The 26,125-nt window shown below is 36.7% G+C and overlaps 1 protein-coding gene across 1 annotated transcript in view; it reads right to left on the bottom strand.

Moving 5' to 3' along the window:
* Positions 1 to 26,125, bottom strand: part of LOC117687312 (talin) — a 105,171-nt gene that overhangs the window by 64,582 nt on the left and 14,464 nt on the right. Inside the window, 24 exon segments of the mRNA XM_066078783.1 lie at positions 117 to 218; positions 522 to 666; positions 1,002 to 1,182; positions 1,456 to 1,543; positions 1,692 to 1,853; positions 12,085 to 12,228; positions 12,550 to 12,605; positions 13,344 to 13,410; positions 16,894 to 16,983; positions 17,818 to 17,911; positions 18,150 to 18,300; positions 18,436 to 18,459; positions 18,828 to 18,841; positions 18,844 to 19,175; positions 19,646 to 19,729; positions 20,722 to 20,823; positions 20,865 to 21,026; positions 21,268 to 21,381; positions 21,925 to 22,038; positions 22,282 to 22,410; positions 22,671 to 22,802; positions 23,020 to 23,231; positions 23,776 to 23,845; positions 25,939 to 26,081. Coding sequence (XP_065934855.1) covers positions 117 to 218; positions 522 to 666; positions 1,002 to 1,182; positions 1,456 to 1,543; positions 1,692 to 1,853; positions 12,085 to 12,228; positions 12,550 to 12,605; positions 13,344 to 13,410; positions 16,894 to 16,983; positions 17,818 to 17,911; positions 18,150 to 18,300; positions 18,436 to 18,459; positions 18,828 to 18,841; positions 18,844 to 19,175; positions 19,646 to 19,729; positions 20,722 to 20,823; positions 20,865 to 21,026; positions 21,268 to 21,381; positions 21,925 to 22,038; positions 22,282 to 22,410; positions 22,671 to 22,802; positions 23,020 to 23,231; positions 23,776 to 23,845; positions 25,939 to 26,081 — 2,912 coding nt within the window.

Raw genomic sequence — 26,125 nt, 5'->3', positions numbered from 1 at the left:
TAAAAAATGACCATTATTATTTTGGATTATCATTCAAATTTCACAGAGAAGAAAATGAGCCATGTTATCTCACATAATAAGTATTAAATATCACAACCGATGCTCTGTATACTGACTCTGTGACCCAGATTCTCCGGCTCTGCTTTAGCTGAATCCTTGACCTTGGAACAAAGGTCATGGATTTCTCTTGCACTCCCAATCATCTGTTCTTGGAATCCCTATAATACCATTCAACAGTAATAATTAATGATTATCTACGAATATTGAAAATAGAGCACATTTTGATTACTTTAAAATTTTAATAAAGGGGGGGGGGAGGGAGGTGAACTATCAAATAAATCTGTTGAACTGTTGAAACAAGGGAGGGGGTGATACCTTAAAATTCTAGACATGAAAGGGAAGATTTGAAAACTTAAATATCTAGATATTGGGAATGAGGGGTTGATAATTTACAAATCTGGACTCATGGAGACATATTGGTGAATGGGGAAAAGGTGGTTTTGGGTGGAATAAGTACTGACCCTGAGGGATTTCTCGATCCGTTGCTGTAGACTCTGACTGATGGCGGCCAGTGAGGCCTGGTCCAGGTCGCGGATGGAGCGGTTCAGTTTGTCGATCGACTCATCACACTCACGCTGACCCGGCGTGTATATAGTCAAACAGGTCCTGATGTTTTACAGGATATATGTTCAGTTCAAGATTATTACATTCCTTGAAAGTATACAGTCAAATACTATAATATGTGTCAAGAAATAACAGATGTATAGTGGAATGGACCTCAAACAAATTAAAATCAAGCTTCACAGAAATACAGTAAAATACTATAATATACATGTCCGCAAATTTAAAATCACTTTTAGGAATGAACCAGGCTATTGAAGAGCTAACACTTTTGTAAATCTAGAAATGTTGACCAACGTTAGGAGCTGGCATTATAATAAAGACTTGCACTATAATCTTACTTGATGAAGGAAAGACTCACTAATGGTGGACAAACTTACTTGATGGAGGACACAAGTCGTTTGATGGCCTCGGACACACTCTTGGAGTGGTTGGAGTACAGTTGGTAAGTGGGCGGGTCCTTCGGGTTGACAGCCAGCTGTTTGGCGGCCGTCACCATGTGACACGCTCCATCGATCATCGCCTTACCTGCCGACACAATGGGCTCTTTGGCCTTCCTTGCTAACATATATATACAGATAAGTCATCTGTGTGTCTTGTCCCAGAAAATTAGGAATAACTGCATTAAACTTTCTTGAATTATGAAACCCCACCATGAACATATTCAAGTACATTTCTAATATGGGGTTTTACAGGACAACAGAATCCTGTTAGTTGGGTGCTTTAACTTGCTAACTGTCTGCTTTATGTAGCTAACTTAGTAGCTATCTGCTATATATCACTAGCTGTCTTACTACCTGTATTTATCGATAGCTTTTCATTTACTGTAATTACCTCTGGGCTGATCTTGGCTGGCATGCTGGCAAATTCGGGAGAGGAGGCAAATGTGGCGGTTCTCCTCCGTGAAATCCTGGTCCAGCGCCTGAATAATGATGTCAGTAATATCATTTAAATCTTTGGGGAGCTTAAGGTACAAAACCCATAAGAAATTTCATACAATCTAAACAGACACAAATTATAACAAATAAAAATATACACTTAAAATTTTGACATTTGACCTTGACACTCACCTTGATGGCCTTGACCAGGTTGGCTGTGCTGTTGGCAACGTCCTTGGCACTCTGTACAAAGTGTCGCTTAGCGACAGGATTGGAGGTCTTGCTGGAGGCCAGGTGACAGGCGTTACACAGGGCCGACGTGTGCTTAGCAACCACTGTTGCTGCTGACAACACCTACAAGGGGAGAAAACTCTAAATCATCTCTAAACAAAACACATCCTGGTGACAAGGTTAGAAATAATTACAAGTTAATCAAAGCAAAGTCATTACAAGTTCACTCTGTGTATGAAGTAAAATTGTTAGTTAAAATATTAATTCTTAATACAAAACTGATTTTAGATCTTGGCAAAGGTATGAAAAGTAGATAATCTCCTCCCACTACTGAATTCAAAATCCACTGATATTCCCAAAAATTGACTGACATTGTCTGACATCCACTGTACATTGACTGTACCTCACTGTACATTTCACTGACTTCCACTGTACCCCTCTGTACCCCACTGTACATTTCTACTGAACAACACTGTATCCCACTGTACACCACTGTACAGTCCTACTGACTTCCACTGTACCCCACTGTACGCCACTGTACAGGGCACTGACCAGCACTGTACCCCACTGTACGCCACTGTACCGGGCACTGACCATCACTGTGCCCCACTGTACGCCACTGTACTATTAATTTGAGAAAAAATCGGATTTTTAAATCTTCAGGATATTTTTTTTCTTCAATATTTATTTTTATAATGCTGTATATAGCATTCACATTATGCATAGATACAAACTGACAGAAGAATGCAACAGGTCGTTAAATCTATTTAGTATGTTTTATCAATTAACGTCTATTGTTATTGAATGTTACGGTCACAAAATTATGATAATGCCCATAGCTATCAGGTGAAAGTTCTGAATTTTACACGTTGAATCTGATTATCAAAAAAGTGCATGTCAATATGTTTATTCTGCCAGTCAATGGAAAACCCCCCCCCCCCCCCCCCCGCCACCCAGCAAGGTACATTATCATTCCTTATTGATGATATACGACAAGCCCTTGTTTAAATGATCGGGTTCCTAATTCTCTGTGTCTCATGAGTCGCTTTAACCCACTGAAAAACAGTCAATTAAACACTGAATCCACAAAATATATTCATGCTTGTTCGTGTACACATGTCCGTGTATCATGACTGCGCGCTTGACTACACAGGTACATTTTGAAGAAAGCGGGCGAGTTTCGAGCTCATATGTTGATTTCTTTTGATTAAAATTATATTTAAAATTTCATTGCAAATGTTGGGTTTTAATTTTTCAAAATAACATATAATGCAGAATGCATTTTAAATAGAGAGAGAGAGAGAGAGAGAGAGAGAGAGAGAGAGAGAGAGAGAGAGAGAGAGAGAGAGAGAGAGAGAGAAAGAGAGAGAGAGAGAGAGAGATTAATCAGAAATCGATTAGGGTAAGAAATTGATTGTCTATTAATTGCAAAACCCCTTGCATGTATATCACTTTCTGACTATTGTATTGGTATCATATGTAGTCGTAGAAAAGTTCATTATAAAATCTATGCTGGAACTGGTGGTTGTGATGCCGTAGGGGAATTTTAATGTGCTTATTCCTTTCTGACCCCGGGCCTCAATTTTTAGCACTAGAAAATTCAGAGAGAGAGAGAGAGATTAATCAGAAATCGATTGGGGTAAGAAATTGATTGTCTATTAATCTGCTTCTTTTACATACCGATTATTTTCTTAAGCCTCGAGTTTATCTCTGCCAACTAACTCCTGGGTTCAAAAAAAAAATCTGCAAACTTTAAGTCGAAAAATAAAATGTAGTACAGATAATACATCCCCCCTTTTTTTCCTCATCCACTTGCAAATTGATACCCCTTGCAGTACTGTGCTATGTCTAAACGATTCATGTTAAGCATGAATATTATGTTAATAGAATTAATCTTTTATGCATTTTTGTTTATTTTTGACCTCGGTGTGGAATAACTATTAAATAGATATAATAAATCCCACTTTTGTAAGCATTACATGCAAGTAGACCTAATTGTAAGTAAATAAAAAAATCTTTTAAAACAGATTCTAAATAATTATGATCCTAAGGCACCCGGCAACCGTAATGGTTTTTTTAATCAAAAGTGAAAATTCAGATTTTTGTTTTAACAGTGTATTTCCCCGACGTTTACATCTATTTATACCTAGGCTACAGCACATATACACAGGTGGTCAGTTTTCACACCTCGACGCAGTCAGCCGGTCGTGTGTATAGTCTGTGCCTTTTTTTGTTTGTTCCGAGTTTTTCATTGTTCCATGACAGACAAAAGATTTTTATCTGTAGACATACACAAAGAAGGAGACAATACATGCATCGTCGATATTAAAAATTACTTTTTAGCGTTGACTTTCATTCATTAAGAATTTAAATGACAATCATTCAATAACGAACTTCAATTCAAATTATTTGAATCCATGGACATTATCCCGTAACTAGAAATCATTTTTATGCCAACATGTACAATTAGCCGCTGTCAACATAACTATACATGTTACCGGTGGTACTTTATTCAAATACTGAAATATTTGTACGTTAGCATGGAGAGAGAGAGAGAGAGAGAGAGAGAGAGAGAGAGAGAGAGAGAGAGAGAGAGAGAGAGAGAGAGAGAGAGAGAGAGAGAGAGATTATCTTGTTTGCTATGATACAATATACCAATATACTGGTTTCAGTAAATAAAGATAAAAAAACGAAAAATCAATTTAAAGGCCGAACATTTTTACCGGGTGGTAAATCTCAGGTGAGGGGGGGGGGGGCTTAATTTCTAGAGGTGTGAAAGCCTCCGGGGCTGGAAGTCTACCCGCATGCGGTCGTGAACGCTGATAATCACTATACACAGGAAGCAAATATTACACAAGATATAAATGATTAGTCAGAATTGGTCTTTGTTTGATTATCTTATTGTTCTAAAGACAACATGAAGCGATTACGTGTCGTCCGGATTTCCTCTAAGTGTGTAAAGCAAAAGTTGGTAAACTACATGTAATTCTGCCCCCCCCCCCCCCAAATTTAACTCGGTACATTGTGTTTAGCAATCGACATTGATGAAGACATTAATTTTAACAAATATAATTGTGTTAAAAAAACCACACGATCAGTTATAATGTTGAATGTAAAGGCAGCCATTATACGATGACAACTAATGGCGTTCGTTCTCAATGGAGTGACGTTTTCGTGCAACAAGTTCCAACTGTCTGTATAACCAGTAAATATAGTTTTTATAGCTCATAAGTTTGTTTTAAAAAGAAAATTTTATACGCATGATTTGGGATGCATGCTCATTCATCGTTGTGGAATTTATTAGGTCACAAACATTAAACATGATTCAAATATAAATTGCGTATTTTCAATTACTGAATAATAAAAATATTTTTCTCATTTATCCGACCTGTACACAATTTACCTATTACGGAAGGAGAAAATAAATATGTTTGCCTATTAAATGAAATGTCGTTTATAATTGAAGAGATGCTACAATTAAAGTGTGATGCAGGGGGTGTTTATGCCTTCGTGACCTTGGTCCATAAACATTTGGGAAGATAGTTACAACATAAGAGAGAGAGAGAGAAACAGAGAGAGAGAGAGAGAGAGAGAGAGAGAGAGAGAGAGAGAGGGGGCGATATATTTTTTTTCTTATTAAAACTATGTAACTATATCATGGCAACATTCTTAACCGTGCAAGAGAATGTACATGTAGATGTATGACATGTGGTGATAACGAACAGTGTTGAAATTCAAAAGTATATAATTTAAAGTACCGTAACAGAGTGAAATATTATTTGAACAGTGTACGTTTTCACCACATTCCATTTTTAATTTAACACTATACAATGTACTTATTTTGATATCAGCGACTGCTGGGGGAGAGGGGAGGATTTATAAATATTTAACATGTTTAATATCCGACTTGATTTAAATGATAAAAAACGCGTCTAAAATGATGAATATAAAGATAATTTTGTTTATTCATTAATGTTATATTTTTAAAAATACATATTTCAACTGGATTTAATACTCTCAAGATCACATATACCCCTATAAGGGAATTGCATAATATCTTGAACAAGGTGTCAGACTGACAATTTACAAGATTGAATATTGCGACACTCACAACTTTTGATCTACTGAAAGTATGTATACTATACACAGACACTGACTCACTGATCTTCCTGTGAAGTAAAACTTCAAAGACATTTTAAAGTCCAGACCAGTTGGTTATCTTCTCTCTTTTGAAAAAAAAAAATCAGTATGCTGAGCAATATAGTGGATTTTTTTTTCTATAAATTGTAATACATTGTTTTAAATTCTCTGAATTTTAAAACTTTAATGTAACATGTAAACTAATACTATTTTTTGATAACATTGATAAAATTAAATTCATTGTAAAAAAAAAAAATCCCAACTAAATATTTAGGTACTAAAACATTAGTATTGAAATATATATAAATACTTCCCCCTTTTAATTGGATGAGTTGCTATATTTCGTATGATATTAACTGGATTCTGATTTTTTAATACATGCACGGATCGGAGGATCGGGGGGGGGGGGTCAGAAGATAATTCAATTTTTTAAAACTTACATTGTACAACTATCCAAAATATGTCTAAGCTCCCCGAGAAATCGATGATATCCCTGCCTTTTCCCTGACCGCGCATGTAATTATATATGAACTTAAAGAAATAGAAGCCCATTTTCTCTCTTGTAAGCAATAGGAAAGAATCAAAACAAATCCAGATTTTGGTCTCAAATAAAGTAAATATTCAATTCATTGTTCAAACATATCAATAACTTAAAAAAAACATAGGTACAGTGGGTTACAGTGGTGTACAGTGTTTGTCAGTACCCTGTACAGTGGTGTACAGTGGGGTACAGTGCTGTTCAGTGCCCCGTACAGTGGTGTACAGTGAGGTACAGTGCTGGTCAGTGGGTAGGTACAGTGCTGTTCAGTGGAGTACAGTGGAGTACAGTGGCTCTGTACAGTGGGGTACAGTGGGATACAGTGTGGTACAGTGGCTCTGTACAGTGGGTGTACAGTGGATTTACAGTAGGGTACAGTGAATATACAGTGGATGTCAGACAATGTCAGTCAATTTTTGGGAATATCAGTGGATTTTGAATTCAGTAGTGTCCATTCATCAAAGTATTTTTTCACGTAGTACACAAGATGTTGCTTGTATATATATATGATACATAGCCTGATACCTCACAAACTTCTAACATTGAGATATACACACATATATCTGTTTTTCCTGATACACTGCTGTAGATGTTATTTCTCTGATATTTTTTGATACACGATACAATTCTGTTAACTTCGATATTTCTTGATACATGATACAATTCTGTTAACTCAGATACGCTTTCTCCAGCAATACATGTTAGTAAAGTAAATAGCAACCCCCACTTAGCGCTGTTCCCGATTCTATGATATATATGATATATGATACACAGAAATATGTAAGATACAGGTGATACGGAGTGAATTTCAACCTTAACGATACACAGTGTGAACTATTTAACAATCTTGTCTAAACTTCTATCACGATACGTAATGTCGTTTTAATTATATCGTCTGTGATGTATCTAGATTCTGTGTGATCATGAACAGAGACTACTGAATTGTTGCTCTACACTATATAACAGAGACCATGAACAGAGACTATTGAATTGTTGCTCTACACTATATAACAGAGACCGTGAACAGAGACTATTGAATTGCTGCTCTACACTATATAACAGAGACCATGAACAGAGACTATTGAATTGCTGCTCTACACTATATAACAGAGACCGTGAACAGAGACTATTGAATTGTTGCTCTACACTATATAACAGAGACCGTGAACAGAGACTATTGAATTGCTGCTCTACACTATATAACAGAGACCGTGAACAGAGACTATTGAATTGTTGCTCTACACTATATAACAGAGACCGTGAACAGAGACCATTGAATTGTTGCTCTACACTATATAACAGAGACCGTGAACAGAGACCACTGAATTGTTGCTCTACACTATATAACAGAGACCGTGAACAGAGACCACTGAATTGTTGCTCTACACTATATAACAGAGACCGTGAACAGAGACCACTGAATTGCTGCTCTACACTATATAACAGAGACCGTGAACAGAGACTACTGAATTGTTGCTCTACACTATATAACAGAGACCGTGAACAGAGACTACTGAATTGTTGCTCTACACTATATAACAGAGACCGTGAACAGACACTATTGAATTGTTGCTCTACACTATATAACAGTGACAATGAACGTAATAAACTTTGCTGCTCTATGGTTTCCGTGGAAACAATAAGACAGTGTTTCTACAGGACAGTATGTAGGCAAGAAGGCCTGTAACACTGCAGAAAACAAAGAGAGACACAAGACTCTTTCTAACCTATATCACTAGATAACAGATGTCGGACCAGACTATCTACGTCCTTTAGAACACTACTGAGGTGTAGACTGAGGACTATATACACTAACATTTATCACTAGAAAAGAAATCCCTACTAACTAGTTAATATGGTCAATATCCCCGAGTCCTGGCAAGTCTAACCTTTTGAGGTTGAGAAAACTGCCAGCTACAAAGAAAATCTAATTCAGTCTGTATAAAAGTAAAATAGAAATTGCCTGCAGTTGAGACACGTTTTACTTACTGATGTACCCTAATTGCAGAGGTTGAGATAATGAAGTTCTAGCGAGTTCAATCTCGCCGAGTCTATACAATCACTACAGATATACAAAGTTCATATGATAGATACACAGTTCCTACGGTGATACACACAGTACCATGGTAACTGTTACTAAGCAACAGTATAACATTTTAAACGACCCTCTCGTCAAGATGTCTGATGAAAAATGTAACAGAAAATGATTTAATTTTCACAATGAAGCTCCTCTTTAACAACAAGAAATGTGTTACCATGGCTACCAGTCATACAGACGAACTCTCTACAATGAAGCTTACACAACAGTATAATGATTCTACGTGTTATATGGACAGGAAGTTTACAGAATTCTGGGAAGTATACAATTACGTCGTGATATCTTACATCATGCAGAGACCGCCTCTGAAAAGCGTGTGATACAAAAGAGAAAAAATACATAAATATGCATGTAACTAATATAATGAATATTTAAATCTCTGTGTAAACTATGAAAGAAAAATACAACTCATAAATATGGATGAACCAAAGTATCTCTAAAGCATAAACATAAAAGTGAGTAAGATTTTTCTAAGATCATAGAAAATTGTGTTCTTGTATGTTGCATATTTTTAATACAATGATAATTTGAAATATAAATATGTTTAATTAAAGAGAATGAAGTTGATCATAAAAAATCTGATAACATGAATAATTATGGAGATATTTAAGGCCAGCATTTTTTAATTTTTAGATTTACGAAATATTTTTCAAATTATTTGGGTAGGAGGAGGGAAAAAAAATAAAAATAAAATTGAAAAATTTGTCCGTCAAGAAAAAAAATAAAAATAAAACAATTTTTCAACAATATTTTTTTTATTTTTAAAATAAGAACACATGTCCAGGAGCTGCCATTTTTTAAATATATAAGTAATTTTGGTTGTTGATGATGTTCTTATCATAACATATTTTATCCATGGGCACTAAAAATTTGTGTTAATATATTGTATATGCATGTATAAAAATGAAGGTTTTTTTTTATATATAATTACATGTATATATATACAAGTACATACTGTACCTATACATTAAGACCAAAAAAATTAAGGGAGTTTTCACTTCTTCCTTGCAGAAAAATAGGAAGAAGTTTGAGAAATCATTCATCTGATTAAGTTAACAATTAACCCCTTCACGGTAACTGCAGTACTGCTCTTTTGCAGGGCAAAATGACATGGTTTGGTGAAATATGACGTAACGTCAATTGTTTCATTTACGTCATTTAATTATTTATCTACTGAAATTTCGGCAAAGTATATCATTTTGCCCTGCAAGAGAGCAGTACCGCAGTTATCGTGAAGGGGTCTATGCTATTCACAAATTCAAAATATAAAATATTGTTACTGAAAATAAATTGGATTGGAAGCATGTCCATAAATGTCAGTAAAAAATCAAACAAGTTTTTTTTATTTAAAAAAGACGAACTAATTTTTAAAATTTTATTTATTTATGTAATTATACCTTTAATAAAGGAAATGTTTCGTTATTTTGTTAGCTTAATGACAAATAAAATCATTCTCTTTCCTTCAGTCATAAGGCTCCTGTGTTCAGTCTGTTTAGGGTTATTAGTCCAACCCTATGACCCACTTACAACCGTTATGTAGAGGATCTATTTCCAAACGGTTAAATTATGATTATTTTAGAATTTCTTTTGCAATAAATGTTTTTTTAAATAAGTAACTTATCATTTCCTTGCGCCAATGAGGTTTTTTTTTTAATTTACGGAATTGTGATAGAAAAAGACTTCAACTTCTCTTTCTTGAGGAAATTCTGGCTAAGTTGCCGATCACAAAACTTAATAGGGTCGTAAATTGTAGGGTTGGACGAAAGCAAACAGGAGTAGGCCCAATGGTGTTTTTTTTTGTGACTTCTAGTGCCTGTGACTTGATCGGAAAGAACTTGGTCTTTTTAATCAATGCATGAAAAACAATAATTCAGACTACACGTACGTGATTGCATCAACATTATTTTTATTTTTACCAGAAAGAAAATTTCGGGTCGGAGGAAAAAATAAAATTAATAGCTAGTTCTGGTCCTTTTATTTTTATTTGAATTTTTAAAAAAATAGGGTCGGCGGGTTTGTAAATCGAAATTTCAAAAAATGCTGGCCTAAAGTCGTATACGAGTTGGAATGACCCAGACATTGTTAAACACTGTACCTTCTATCAAACAATAGAAGCTGTTTAAACAAAAAATGTTGCAAATACAATATTAGCCATGTAATAAATTAATGCTACAACAAATCTTTCTTAACTTTCTTAAAAATGTGCTCAATCAATAAAGCATGAAATAGAAGACTTAAAAAATTGACAAAATTTAACTAATCATTAAGCACAAAAAAAAAACAACGACCTTGAGCCAAAATTTTTCATGACCTTAACCCAGATTTTGTTTTGTCTTTAAACAACAATATGGCTGTAAATAGCTCTGTGTACGCAATTTAACCAAAAAAAATATTTTGAAAAAGATAATAAACATTCCACACACAGATCTACACGGTAACTAAGGGACACAATGCACAGGGTTATGTGACCCCAAGGTCATGACCCCCAGGGGTGAAAGGTCACCTACCATTGACCTACAGCTTTCCGCCATGTAATACTAAACAAAGGACAAAAAGGAAATCAATTTACTTTAATTATTGAAATAAATCAAAATAACCAACAAATAAGGACAGAACATCGTGCTATGATTTGATTTCACCAATTCTAAAAGGGGGCTTTTTAATTGAATGCACATACAAATCATATAGTTTTTTTGTTGTTATAAAGCAAATGATTTATTTACAGCAATAAATTTTGGAGAGGAGGAGAAGGGGTAAATTATGCTGTATGGATTCTGAGTGAGTTGGTCTTGATAGAAGTACACTGCATTAAATCCTGTTATATATCATGGAGCATCATTGATCTGCTAGAAGCCAGGCTACGTTAGCCACAGAATACAGAGTTATGGCTCTAAGGCAGTTAGGCTGTAATCCAACAGCTCCTATAGCAGGATATATAAGGATCGAGATACTTCCTTGAGATATATGTAACTCAGACAGGTTCTGCTACAAGCAGTCAGTTTGTCTAAAAACTTAATTCTTTTTGCAAAAAATGATGTCTTATTATAACCTCAATTGTTAAGAATAAAATGAAATTATCTTTGAAAATTACCTCCCATTTCACTGAAAATTTAAATCTTAAACATTCACGTAAAAAAGTTTGCTTATATTATTTCCTGAACTTTGTGGTTATTGGGAATTATGAAATAAATTCTAATACAACATAAGCTCATTCAAAGAGGGGCAATAATGATGTTATCACCAGTCAGCTCAATAAGCTCATTCAAAGAGGGGCAATAATGATGTTATCACCAGTCAGCTCAATAAGCTCATTCAAAGAGGGGCAATAATGATGTTATCACCAGTCAGCTCAATAAGCTCATTCAAAGAGGGGCAATAATGATGTTATCACCACTCGGCTCAATAACCTCATTCAGGGGGCAATATAGAGATTTGAGAAATGATGCCATGTATTGCATTCTGACTGGTCCAACATTGAATCTGTATAAACTCCTACAGGGCTTGATTGACCAGGCTCTATACAGGTCCATTAGTAAGTCATTAGTCCTCCACTAATTAACCACTGATTAACGACCTACCTGTTGCTGGGAGCTGGCCGGGTTAACCAGGTTCTGACACGCCATCTGTATGGCCTGGTTAGCCCGGGCAAACTGGGACTGGTCCACCAGCCCGGGCCTTCAGGGCTCTGACGCTCCATCAGCAATGCCCACAAGGTAGGCCGCCTGTAATTTAAAGTAAAAACAAATGTCATTATTATTCATTCATCATACATATTAGGACGTTCTGGTGCTCCATCTCCTACACTCCATCAGCTATGTCACTCTTGACAGAATGTTGATGTAGAGTTTTGAGTCAATTACTCTCTCTAGAATGTTTTGAGACAGTTCCTCTCTAACTCTATTTCCTACTTAAAATTCTATGGTCTCAAAATAAGTTGTTTGTGCCATTTTGGAAAAAAATAGCAACTCATAGCAGTCAATCCCTGAATACAACAACTTTTGAGACTGTTCCTCTATATGATGACTTTTGAGACGGTCCCTTACCTGTGAGGCGGCCTCAGTGAGTCCACAAACAGATGTTGAGAAGTTCCCCACGGAGTATGTAAACAGATAGCCATGCTATGACCTTAAATTGCTAGTATTAAATAATGGTCACTATGATATTTAAGTGTACCTAGGTACTGCGCATTGAATGGTGTTAATGATAATTAATAGAATGAACTCTGTGACTCTTGTAGCAATGTGTAGTGTTCCTAAATGATGTTATGAAACCAGGTGCATAATACGGGCATAATAATATCCAAATTGAGAGTTTAACAACAAGCGACATATTTGGCGATTCTGTGTCTGCAACGATAGCTTTAGTACTCTATATTGACTCATGTATTGTGTATTCTATATATTAACCTTTGTAACCTTTTATGCCGTGTATGAATGAACGTATTATGAGTAAGTGATGCCTCATACTAGGTGGAGGACTCCGAGACCCAGGACTTGGAGACTCACATCCTGCATCCAGACTCTTTGATTGGCAGTTTTGACAGTTTTGTTACTTTATTTAGAAATAAAATATTAATCTTAATTTTGAACACTAAATGTTCACTCATGATCGTCGTAAATGGGCCAAACTAGTCAGAACTGTCCATCATAAGTAAAATGTTATATATACCCATGTGAAATGAGATTGAGCAGACTCCTGATTTGGGCTGCTATTAGTTGATGTAATTGTAACTATACGATCACGCTTAATAAAGCGCTTGAGAAAGAAATACTGGACTTGTCATCACTAAGTTTGAGCTGACCCTCAATTGGATCCGTAAGACAGAAGGCTTACAAGTCACAGAAGTTCTCCAGGTCACCCTTCTTGGCGTGGTTCGTGATCCCAGTCATAGAGTCTCCCAACAGCTGCAGGACAGAAAGTGGGGCCAGTTAGTTAATCCAGTAATTAACTAATTAACTGATCCAGATATTCACTAACCATTCAAAATATTATTAAATCTGAAGCAGTACAACAGGTTAATGTCAGTATAATTCATAATGAGTGATATACAGTTGGCTTAATGGTTCATCAAACACACTATATATATATATATTCACTGGTCAACATTAAGGAGATAAATATCATCAATATAAAGCAAAATATTACATGCATGCAAAAATGTAATTCACATTTAAAGCCTCAAATTGACTGAATTTTTTCTTATTGAAAACAATACCATTGTAACCAAGAAGAAGGGAGTTGTAAACAGAATACATTTACCGGTACATGGAGTGGGCACAGACAGGCGGAGGGACCAAGCTCAGGGCCAGAGAATCTAGACTCGTTCACTTCTGATCTCAGTCTCACATTTACAAAAGTGGAGAAGTGAGATTTAGTTACAAAAGAAATATGAGAAAAAAAGAGATTGAGACAAAAAGTGAGCTCGTCAAAGTTTTATGGCCACAGAGCCATCATCTGACAAATCATCGACTACCTCTATCTATTTGGAGGTCCGTGTTGCTCTGCTTTGAATTTGTATTTCGTTTTATGGATTTTTGAGATGGTTGATGGTTTGTTACTGTCATTTTTCAAACATTGACATTAAGGCCAATTCTCTGATTGACGGTTAGGCTTATTAGGGGACCATCATATATTATTTGAGAAGACACTGTTGTAATGAGTTTTCAGGCTTGAACATGCAACAAACAACAAAACAACACACAACATAATGTTTACAGACAACAGACAGGGGGGGGGGGGGAGGGGGTTAATGTTTACACACATACATGCTTTCTCTATATCGTGTTCTGGGACTGTACATTGGGGAAGAAATCTGTTCTGTTCATTTTTACATGCTTAGCAAATTGAAGTAAAATTATATTGTGATAATATTAGTACTCTGGTTATCACAAATGACAAGTAATACTATACAATCAAATTTGTCATGAATTCACAAAGCCTTGGAACCTCAGATCCTTCGTGAATGAAGATTCTTAAGATATTTTGTTCTCTGTCTAAAATTAAACCGACAACATATTTCATTTAATTTTTCCAGAAGAAGAACAAACAATCTAGAACTTGTAAGATAATAGCTGCACTGTTAATTCTCTCTGTATATCACACGTATGCTGTCAAACTTAGCTAGTACTTATTACAGATAGAAGAGAGAAATATGCAATAAGTGTAATATACAGTTTTTCCAGGTACATTTGACAGTAACTAGCTTGGCTATTTTCTACTTATCTAATTAATGAATAAATACAAGATTATTTTTCTATTTTCACATATGTGTATGCATATAGCACTAGCCATTTTTTTAAAAATCAAAACATAGCATAGAAGTCATTATTTCCTCAATTTTTTTTTTTGGGGGGGGGGGTCATAAATTTTCTCAACAACAAAGGCTGACATAAAATCAAAGGCCGGAACGGCCACAAAGGCGTGGAGCTGACATTTTTTTCTTTTACATAGAATATGATACCAATAATTTGAATTTCTGTACTAATAGTCATATCAAATGATATTAGACTTAGAATAGAAAAGTATATGAATTATGTTTTCTGCTGCTCTAAAAAAAAAATCAGTATATTTTCTTATAATATAGGTAGTGGTGCTTTTTAATACAATAACTCATCATAATTGCAAAAATCGAAGAAATTTCAAAGTTCAAAAATAATTTGTTTCTTTCTGCTTCAAACAGTCTTTGAACAACTTTCACAGGTTCATAATTTGAATACATTAACAGTGTGTTCCTAATTATAATAATAAAACATACATTTATTTATTTCAATTCCCGTTTGAAACAAGATTTCCTATGGTATGGTTGTTTACAAACAAATCCACAACATGTGCTATCTAAAATGCTCGACCAAACCAACTGCATTATCGAGTTTACTATTTGCAATGAAATTACTAAATACGTTTATCGCTTACATTTATTTTGGACACCGTGCCCGATAACAAATAAATTTACATCCAAAATGTTATTTCTATCGGGCACGGTCTCCAATTAAAATGTAAGCGACAAACTAAAATAATATTTAGTAATATTTACACTTAGGCCTGATTGTATTCATCCGCCATTTCTTGATTAAGCAAATTTATTCTTATGCAATGAGTTGTCAATGACCAGGGAGGCAAAGTTGGGTTTTTTGTACACAATTTAGTTGAATAAATGGAACAAAAAAAACTCGTAATACATTTAATACTCTAGGAAACTTATTTCTTATGCGCATTTAAAAGGCGGTGCAGAGCGTGAATTTTTGGACGATTGCCAATCCAGACGATCGCTAGAAGGCTGCCGAGCATTAGCTCGACGCCTTAAAAATGACAACAAACATGCAACTGATGATGAAATTGACAGAGACGAAGTGGAAAATAAACCCCAGAAATAGTTCATAGAAAAACAAGTCTAAATCAAGATAACACTGAAAAAGCACCAGTTTTCCCTCCCCCTTCACATGCCTGAAACCTGACCCTGAAAATAGTTTGTGGGAACACAGAACACGCTCAACATTGTCAATATAACGACCTTACACTAATTACTGGCCCATAAACTGTGACATGTACATTTAAAATTACTGTTTTTTCATTTACTCAAAGTTTCATTAAGTTCATTTGAGAAGGTTGGGTGTTTCATTTAAAATACAAGTGAAGTTCAGAGGTTAGGATAGTGTGTGATTATGTGTTCTGTGAGCAAATATAAAACGATGTGATCAACCCAAGATTTTTTTGTGAGGGTGAGGGTGGGGGGTGGGGGTGAGGGTGGAGGTGGGGTGTTGAGCATGTCTGTTATAAGCTTTCTGGGTACAACAAAAATAGAAGAGATACAAGAAGAAGGTGAGATTTACCCAGACTTGGCCCTGTGATAAAATCCTAACAAAATCAGCCAATCAGTCGATAGCATTCAAAACAGTATTATACAAACAGCCAATCAGTTTACAGCATTCAAAACAGTTAATTTACAATCAGCCAATCAGTCAATAGCATTCAAAAAAGTTTAGAAATGATTAGCCAATCAGATATTGGCATTCATAAATAATTCATAATATAGATGGCTGTAAATGTTAAAAGATTTAAATTTAAAAAACCAAATTAAATATTAATCTAGTAGGATTTGGGAAAATTCTAGTTATACATTATTCAGCCATTAACAAAGATATGAATTTTTATTGCAAAGGTTTGTAAGTAACATGAAGACGAATGAAAACAAACCTTAACTTCATTCTATATACAAGACAAAGAGATTTTCACAGATTCATTCTCTACACAAAAAAGTCAAAAACTGATAAAGCATCACTTTCTACTCCGACAGTCAGCCATCATGCGACTTAGTTCTTGGATATATTCTGAGAGTTCACTCTCCGCGCCACAGACATTGTGATACAGGCGAGGAAAGAGTTGCCTACCTTAGATTTCTCCATGACGGAGTCCAGACATTCGAAATATGACAGGTCGGTCACTGGCTCATTGGCACTCTCCAGCATAGATTTCATCATCTACAACAACACAGCATTACAGCATTAAAAAAAAAGGCATACTGAGCATAGAGAAGCATCGTACAGCATAGATTCTTACACAACTCAAATATCTATAATAAAATACATATCTTTAATATTTTCACTTTCTGTTTGGAGGGGAAGAGGAGTATAAATCTAAGGAATCCACTACAAATAATGATTTTGCTATGAGGATGAAGGAGTAATTCATCTGTAAAATCAGAAGGATGAAAAGATGTCTTTTAAGGATAAGTTATGTGATTTCTGAATCATATTTACAACAGTGTCATAAAGCCATACTCCACAACTTCTTTCTCACTCTTATCGTAATAATATTCTGACCTGTATCTGTCTGAGGGCGTTATCACACTCCTTCTGTCCTTGGTTATATAAACTACATACACATTGGAGGGTGTTACTGACCTGTATCTGTCTGAGGGTGTTATCACACTCCTTCTGCCCTTGGTTATATATAAACTACATACACATTGGAGGGTGTTACTGACCTGTATCTGTCTGAGGGTGTTATCACACTCCTTCTGCCCTTGGTTATATATAAACTACAAACACATTGGAGGGTGTTACTGACCTGTATCTGTCTGAGGGCGTTATCACACTCCTTCTGCCCTTGGTTATATAAACTACATACACATTGGAGGGTGTTACTGACCTGAATCTGTCTGAGGGCGTTATCACACTCCTTCTGCCCTTGGTTATATATAAACTACATACACATTGGAGGGTGTTACTGACCTGTATCTGTCTGAGGGCGTTATCACACTCCTTCTGCCCTTGGTTATATAAACTACATACACATTGGAGGGTGTTACTGACCTGTATCTGTCTGAGGGCGTTATCACACTCCTTCTGCCCTGGAGACGACACAGTACAGACGTTGATCAGCTGATTAATGCTCTCCGTCACCGCTCTATCAGACAAAATGTAGTAAAAGTTTAAAATATCAAACAATGAAATTGAAACAAACCCCCTAAAATCCTTACTCAATTTAATTATTTCATGCTTTACAAAACTACACATAATTAATGACTCCGGGGCTATAAACTTAACAAAAGTTAAAGATAATACTCAAACACATTAAGGATTAGACTATGTAGAGTAACTCAATGTAATATTGGATTATATAAAGGTAATATATGAGTGCCTACCTGGCGGCCTGCGAGAGCAGATTCTTGGTGTTGGGAGCGTTTGGATCGGCCGACACAGACTTGGCGGCCAGCAGCAGTTTACTGGAAACCATGGAGACGTTCTTCAGTCTGCCCACAATCTGGTTCTGTGTGTCTCCATCCTTGGACAGACCTGGAAACCGACCAATCAAAATCAATCACAGGTACCTACATTCTACAGTAATGTCACACCTTAAGCCTCGCGTCTGTTTTGATCAAACCTTAAATTTTTAGTATCTGATTTTGTTGGAATCTCGCTCTCACTGACCTGCCATGGGTCTGTGCTCGGGTACTACAATGTACAGGAACGAAAAATTAAATCAATTCCTAATAATGATGCATAGATGAAGTAAATTTGTTAAGATTACTTTTTATGCGATAAGGATTTCTATGCATATGTGAAGTAATTTAATTCTGAAAGAATGAGAACTATTTCTGTTAAAAAGGTGATTTTTTATGAGCCAAGTTAAAATTTGAGATGAAGCTTGTGTACTGCTGACATAAGGTTGCCTATTCGTCTATTTCTAAGATAGATGTAACTATCTCGGTGGATGCCATTTGACTCTTAATCCACTTATTCTGAGATCAAATCTGCTTCCGACTTAAATTTTGTCTATTTCTGAGATAGACTTTGTCTGCTGAACAGACAGATCTGCGTACCTTGGTGGACGCCAGCTCCTGGCTCGAGTCTGTGATCTGTGTGATGGCGTTATCCACGTCTCTCTGTCTGGGAAGGGCGTTCACACAGCTGTTGAGCGCACTCGACACAGCCTTGGCCACCTGGTTAAGTCGAGCCTGGTTCTCAGGGTTTTCTGGGTCGTTCATGGCTCGCTTCGTCTCCTCTAGTAGATGCGTCGACTTGTCGATGACGTCACGGGCGCTGTCGATCACTTGTCATCTGACCTCGATGTCTTCTGAGGTTGAGGCGACACCGCGCGTGGCTTCTGTCAGCACGCGGAGAGCATTCGCGGTGTCCTTGGCTGCTACACCCACGTAATTCTCATTGCCCTAAAAAATCACCATATAGTGGAAATATATTATATAGATAAATATATAGATAAATAAAATCCAATTCCCTGAGAAATGACCACAGGGAAGAATGTGTGAAGAAAAGTCACAACAGAATGAAATCATGTCATACATATATATTATACTGTTCACTCCGTTTTTTCTCATATCACAAATCATGTCATATATATATATTATACTGTTCACTCCGTTTTTTCTCATATCACAAATCATGTCATATATATATATTATACTGTTCACTCCGTTTTTTCTTATATCACAAAAATTACAAAAATGGGGGTAAATACGTTACTTTTTCATTTGCATCTGTCATCTTGTTTCAATTTTTGCGTATCATATTTTTTGTGATGTCTTATTTTTTTACAACCATCATCTATTACCAGAATATATGAAATGCTCTATATATTCTACAAAATTTCTGTCTCCATTATACATTTATCTGTGTTTACCTGTGAGGCAGCCGTCAGTAGCTGAGCCATCGCCGATCCCACGTCCTTAGAGGTGGAGCCAAGTTTCATGGCCGACGCCTCCACCTGAAATACGTAACAAAATCATGTATCAACTCCATTCCACCATATTACAATAGAAAACCATGATACAATATCAAATCTCCCATTTATATAATAATCAAAAAAATATCTGACAGTTTACACCCTTTACTTACTTTTTGGGAGTTGATTTTAAATCAACTCTCCTATGCAGTCACTCGGACAAACCGAAAGTGAAACAGTGTTTGGACCTCAGCATAAATCATTGCTCCTGACAAGACTTAGTTCTTGAAAATAATTGATGAATTCGATGTAATGTATGCTAAAGCATTGTTTTTCAAGGAAACTTATTTACAAATACCTTAAAAATAGTCTGATTTTAAATGGTACGAACAATATAAATATTTTTTGTAGTCGTATGTATTCCTACGCCAGAGTTCAATATAGTCTCGTTCAACTCGACGCTCGGCTGTCTCCGTAAACCCTTGTCGGAGATTTACGGTGTCAGCCGAGCGTTTGGTTGAACGAGACTAGAGTTCAATATTGCTTGGATCCATACAATTTTCGAGAAATATTTCTACCACTGATACATAGTTTGATTGAATTAATTTTATCTTTAAATATTATTTAACATGATTCATATGGAGGTTTCTCGACATTCTAGTCGAAAAAGTTAAAAAATTCATATTATAAAAATATGCGTAATTCAAATTAGAAACTACGTATACATGTACTTGTCATGCAAAATAACATATCATTGATTTTAAAATTAATAAACATCGACAAAATCAACTCCCGCCAGTTCTTCAGTACTTTGATTTAGTAATGATCTTATTCACTAAACACATGCTACTATCATTAAATATTCATGACCTTTAACCCTGGCCTGAACATAATACGAATGATCCACTTCACTTTACATATAATCCAATTAACAAATGCACTATGTATACACATGCTACTATCATTGAGTATTCATGACCTTTAACCCTTGACCTGACTATATAATCACCATGACCTTTTCCTCCTGGCCTCACCGTTTCACCGGGTAGTGGCACAAGGTTACCGCTGTCGGCGGCTCTGCGGTACTCCTCCAGCTCGCGGTCGAGTTCGGTCAGCTGATCAAGTGCGGCGTCAACCTCCAGTGAGATACACATCTCTGATCAAGTGCGGCGTCAACCTCCAGTGAGATGCACATCTCCTCTGCCTTCCCTGAGGCGGTTCTCAGCTACGCGAGCGCGGTGGTCATCGTCTTCACTGCCTGGTTCATGTTCATGCTTGCGGCTTGATCTCCAACCGTTGGGGCTGCGGCGTTTGCGGCGGATACAAGCTGACTGGCAGGCTGTCAGAAGAAATGTGGCCAGTGAACCGAGATGTGAAACTAGTGTCTATCATAATAGCTATGCACATTATATCATTTTGATAAAATAAATAAAATAAGTTAAATATAGCACAGAAACCTTAGTTTTAAGACATTTTCCTTTCTCCCCCAAACACTGCAGCGAGATTTTACAGACATTGTACTATCAATGTTTGATTTTTTTTCTTGCCAAATGGTCTCCCTTACAATTTGTACTTTATACCTGTATAAATTCCTTGCTAGCATTAATCAGTTGTAGCTGGGCTGTAGCGCTGTCCTGGTTTGTCTCAGATCCCCGGAATCCTTGGATCAACAGAGGCAGCTGTTCATTCATGATCTGTAGAAGGAGAACAACATGCGATAGTCTCAGCCAATAAAATACAACAATACAAGAAGGACACACTATTATTTCCTTAGCCAATCATATATGGTTTTACAAAAACTACAGTCTTAATCAGCCAATCATACAGCAGTATTTGGAAGACACAATACAATATTCTTAGACAATTAGACAATACTATAATACTCTGGAGGAACAGAAAGAATGCAGATACAATGTCTAGTCATAGAACACAACAGGAAGATTTGACCCCAAAGATTTTGCCAATCAGTTATAACCCAGCATTTATCAGTGTTTCAACATTCAGTGTGTCTTGTTTGTCATCTAACAACTTCTGTAATAAGAATTATGGAATGATAAGTGTCCCCTGTTTACCTGGCATTGTTGAGACAATTACAGCAGGATTTAAACCAAGATCTTTTAGCTTACTGGCCAATCTACTATACCTCCCATAGCTAAGTGTTTCCACCATCATGTAAATTGAATTGAGACTTCTTTTATTGATAAGAATTATGGAATGATGTCCCCATCACTGCTTACCTGGCATTGTTGAGTCAGTTGATGTTCCGAGGTTTTGTTAGTGTTGGATTTGTTAGCGTTCTTTGAGGCGTTAATCAGCTGTGTGGTGGCTGAGGCGGTGCGACGCGCGGCGTTCTACAAATCATAGATATAATCTTTTAAAGCCCAATTACATATTAAATAACGATTGTAAAATACTCGTTTTACAATCCAATTACATTTCAAAGCATGGTTGTAACCATAATACACCTAAATGACTCATGTAAAGTCTCATCACAAAACATGGTTGTAATTTCAAGCCATCATGTCGTATATCATTTACTGCAATTAAATTACAGGTTCCAGAGATAATTAAATGACACTTAATGAGTCTCTGACCTCTAGCCTCCTGATGAGTTTCTTTTTGAGGGCGTTGCTGGCGGCGATATTTGCGGCAGCCCGGAAGTCCTCTGCAGCGCCTCGTAGTCTCTTCTGCTGCTCCGAGTCGTTCGGACTCGACGCACAGCCCTGTAATATTAGAATATAACACTTTAGTGAAATTGATTGAACATGATATAGCTGTCAACTGTGATATACAACTCTGTATCAAATATAACATTTGACTTTACAAATATTAAACATGATATAGCATTCTACAGTTTCAGCTGCTTTATCTTTACCATCATATGCTCTGCGGCCTACAAATGTCTACATAACCAGAAACACAGTATACTAGTATACTATTACACTTACCATCTCATTGTTCAATGCACACAACTTTTCCTTACCTTGGCAGCTTCCACCATGTTCACGGTGGCATCGGCGAGTTGTCTGGCGGTGGCCAGGAGCCGCTTCTGCATGTCCGAGTCAGAGTGGCCCTCGGCTTCTCCCCTGATGGCCCCAACCAATGAAGAGGTCGCCTGAAAACAACAGATATCAAGGTCAAAAATTATATCATAAACAAGTAAATATTTGAAACAGTCAACGGTCTTAAATTTCTGAGCCAATGTAGGTGCTAACCCAATTTAGCATTGACTTTTATAGAATTGAACTTATGAGAAAGGTGCGAGAGAGAGAGAGAAAGAAAGAGAGAGAGAAAAAGCTACAGAAAAAGAAAACAGTGACTATCCCACTTACCGCTGTCGACCCTGCCCCCTTCTTGATGTGCTGTAGCAGGTCGTTAAGAGCCTGAGTAACCGCGGTGGCTGCGGGGCCTAGGTCGGCCAGAAGCTTGTCGTCGCGGCAGGACTGCTGGGCTGCCTCCACGATTCCCTTCACAGAGTGAGCCACACCTTTTGCGGCGTCTATAAGCTGTTCCTGACAGGCCGGGCTACTGATGGTCGGAGCCACTACCAGAAGAATTTGTCAAGCAAAGGGATTAGTCTGAACCTCATGATTCAGTCCCAAAAAGTCAGATCCAAACAAATGGGTTAGTCCAACAAATAAGTATCAATCATAAAGAATTCAATAGTCCAACCAATAAGTATCAATCATAAAGAATTCAATAGTCCAACCAATAAGTATCAATCATAGAGAATTCAATAGTCCAACCAATAAATATCAATCATAAAGAATTCAATAGTCCAACCAATAAGTATCTATCATAAAGAATTCAATAGTCTAACCCATAAGTATCTATCATAAAGAATTCAAATGAAAAAAATTATATCATCTACTTTATGTTACAATATTTATAGTTTGATTGCAGCACTAATTTTCAACTCTGATATTCAATCTTTAAAACAAATTTCATAGAAATTAAATTCAAACTAACAGCAAACTTAGGTTATTCAAATAAAATTGTGTTGCCAGTCAGCATAGCACTCTACCGGTTGAGCTAAAGGGTTAACCCGCTAGCCAGAGCTAGGAGGAATGCCATATACCTGACTCTACCACATTGTCCCCTTCCAAGGAAAGAGGCGTCCCGACTCTCCTGGAGTGCCAATGCCTGTGGGGCAAAGTTCTGGAAACAATCTCTCACCCGCCAGAGAATACCCAAGTCCCAACGTGGGCGCCAAATGTAACGGGATGGGGGAAATAATGACGGACCAGACCGGGTTTCCAAAACCCGGGCCCCCTGAATCTATAGCCAGGTGCTCTACCAACTGAGCTATCTGGCGCTGGTATTCGAACCGGTCTGACCGTCACATTCCTCCCCCCTTAAATGATCTTCGTCCCCGAAGATCACCCGAGGCTCTTCCCCTGGCAGGAGCTCACCTGTCAGTTCCAGGGGTTGGTCACGGCACCAAATGTAACGGGATGGGAGAAATGATGAAGGACCAGACCAGGATTCGAACCCGGGCCCCCTGAATCTATAGCCAGGTGCTCCACCAACTGAGCTATCTGGCGCCGGTATTGGAACCGGTCTGACCGTCACATAATGCCCCAATGTTGGCGCCAAATGTAACAGAGACACTTATTGCCTCTGCTGGAGTTTGAACCCAGGTCCCCTGGCTCACCAGTCTAGCACTCTACCGATCGAGCTAAAGGGTTAACCCGCTAGCCGGTATTGGAACCGGTCTGACCGTCACATAATGCCCCAATGTTGGCGCCAAATGTAACAGAGACACTTATTGCCTCTGCTGGAGTTTGAACCCAGGTCCTCTGGCTCACCAGTCTAGCACTCTACCGATCGAGCTAAAGGGTTAACCTGCTAGCCAGAGCTAGTAGGAATGCCATATACCTGACTCTACTACAAGTCAAACATAGAATTTGTAAAAAAAATTGTGTTATTTTAACGATATATTAAAAAGTAATCAACTAATTGACTTGAAAATCCACAGGGTTTGTCCTTTTACCATGCCAAATAAGTGTACGAAGTTTGATAAGTATCCCTGCAAGAGTTTTCTTTTCAACTTGTTTCCAACCTGAACACACGCACAGCAGCGATGCTATATCCCCTTCGCAAAAAAGTTACGCGAGGGAATAATAATAAACATTCAAACACACATTAAGCTAATAACTCTATTAACTCACCGTAACGTTGTTCTGTCACGCTACTTTCGCTCTGGGTGATTGATAACTCTTACTTAAAAATTGTGATTGATAACTCTTATACAAAGTTGATTATGACATTGATTTAATGAAATAATAATTTGTAATAGTATTAATGGTTTGGAAAGACACATGCATTTTTTATTTGTTATTTTACAGAAGTGTGCAATCTATGATAAACATTTTTAGTTTTGAACGAATTTTGTCATAATGTATGCCCCCCTCCTTTACAATGGTTACCTGTACATATAGCAGGTTGTATGTATAATTCTACGTTACCTGTACATATAGCAGGTTGTATGTATAATTCTATGTTACCTGTACGTATAGCAGATTGTATGTATAATTCTATGTTACCTGTACGTATAGCAGATTGTATGTATAATTCTATGTTACCTGTACGTATAGCAGGTTGTATGTATAATTCTATGTTACCTGTACGTATAGCAGGTTGTATGTATAATTATAGGTTACCTGTACATATAACAGATTGTATGTATAATTCTATGTTACCTGTACATATAGCAGATTGTATGTATAATTCTATGTTACCTGTACGTATAGCAGATTGTATGTATAATTCTAAGTTACCTGTACGTATAGCAGATTGTATGTATAATTATAGGTTACCTGTACATATAGCAGGTTGTATGTATAATTCTATGTTACCTGTACATATAGCAGGTTGTATGTATAATTCTATGTTACCTGTATGTATAGCAGGTTGTATGTATAATTCTATGTTACCTGTACATATAACAGATTGTATGTATAATTCTATGTTACCTGTATGTATAGCAGGTTGTATGTATAATTCTATGTTACCTGTACGTATGGCAGGTTGTATGTATAATTCTATGTTACCTGTACATATAGCAGATTGTATGTATAATTATAAGTTAACTGTATGTATAGCAGATTGTATGTCTAATTCTATGTTACCTGTACGTATATCAGATTGTATGTATAATTCTATGTTACCTGTATGTATAGCAGGTTGTATGTATAATTCTACGTTACCTGTATGTATAGCACGTTGTATGAGTAATTCTATTAAGTTACCTGTACGTATAGCAGGTTGAGTTGTACTGGATCACGCTGGTCAACGTTTTGGTCGGAGAAAAAGAACTTCCTCCTCAGCAGTAGTGTGTCCACGTCCAACACCCCCTGTTTTCTCAGGGTCCGTGAATGGTCCAACCACTCCACTGAAAAATCATCCAATCAAAACTCATTTACAAAACATCCAATC

Source organism: Magallana gigas, chromosome 1 (assembly GCF_963853765.1).
Source record: "Magallana gigas chromosome 1, xbMagGiga1.1, whole genome shotgun sequence".
NCBI classification, from domain to species: Eukaryota; Metazoa; Mollusca; class Bivalvia; order Ostreida; family Ostreidae; genus Magallana; species Magallana gigas.
This window is presented reverse-complemented; position numbering and strand designations above follow the sequence as displayed.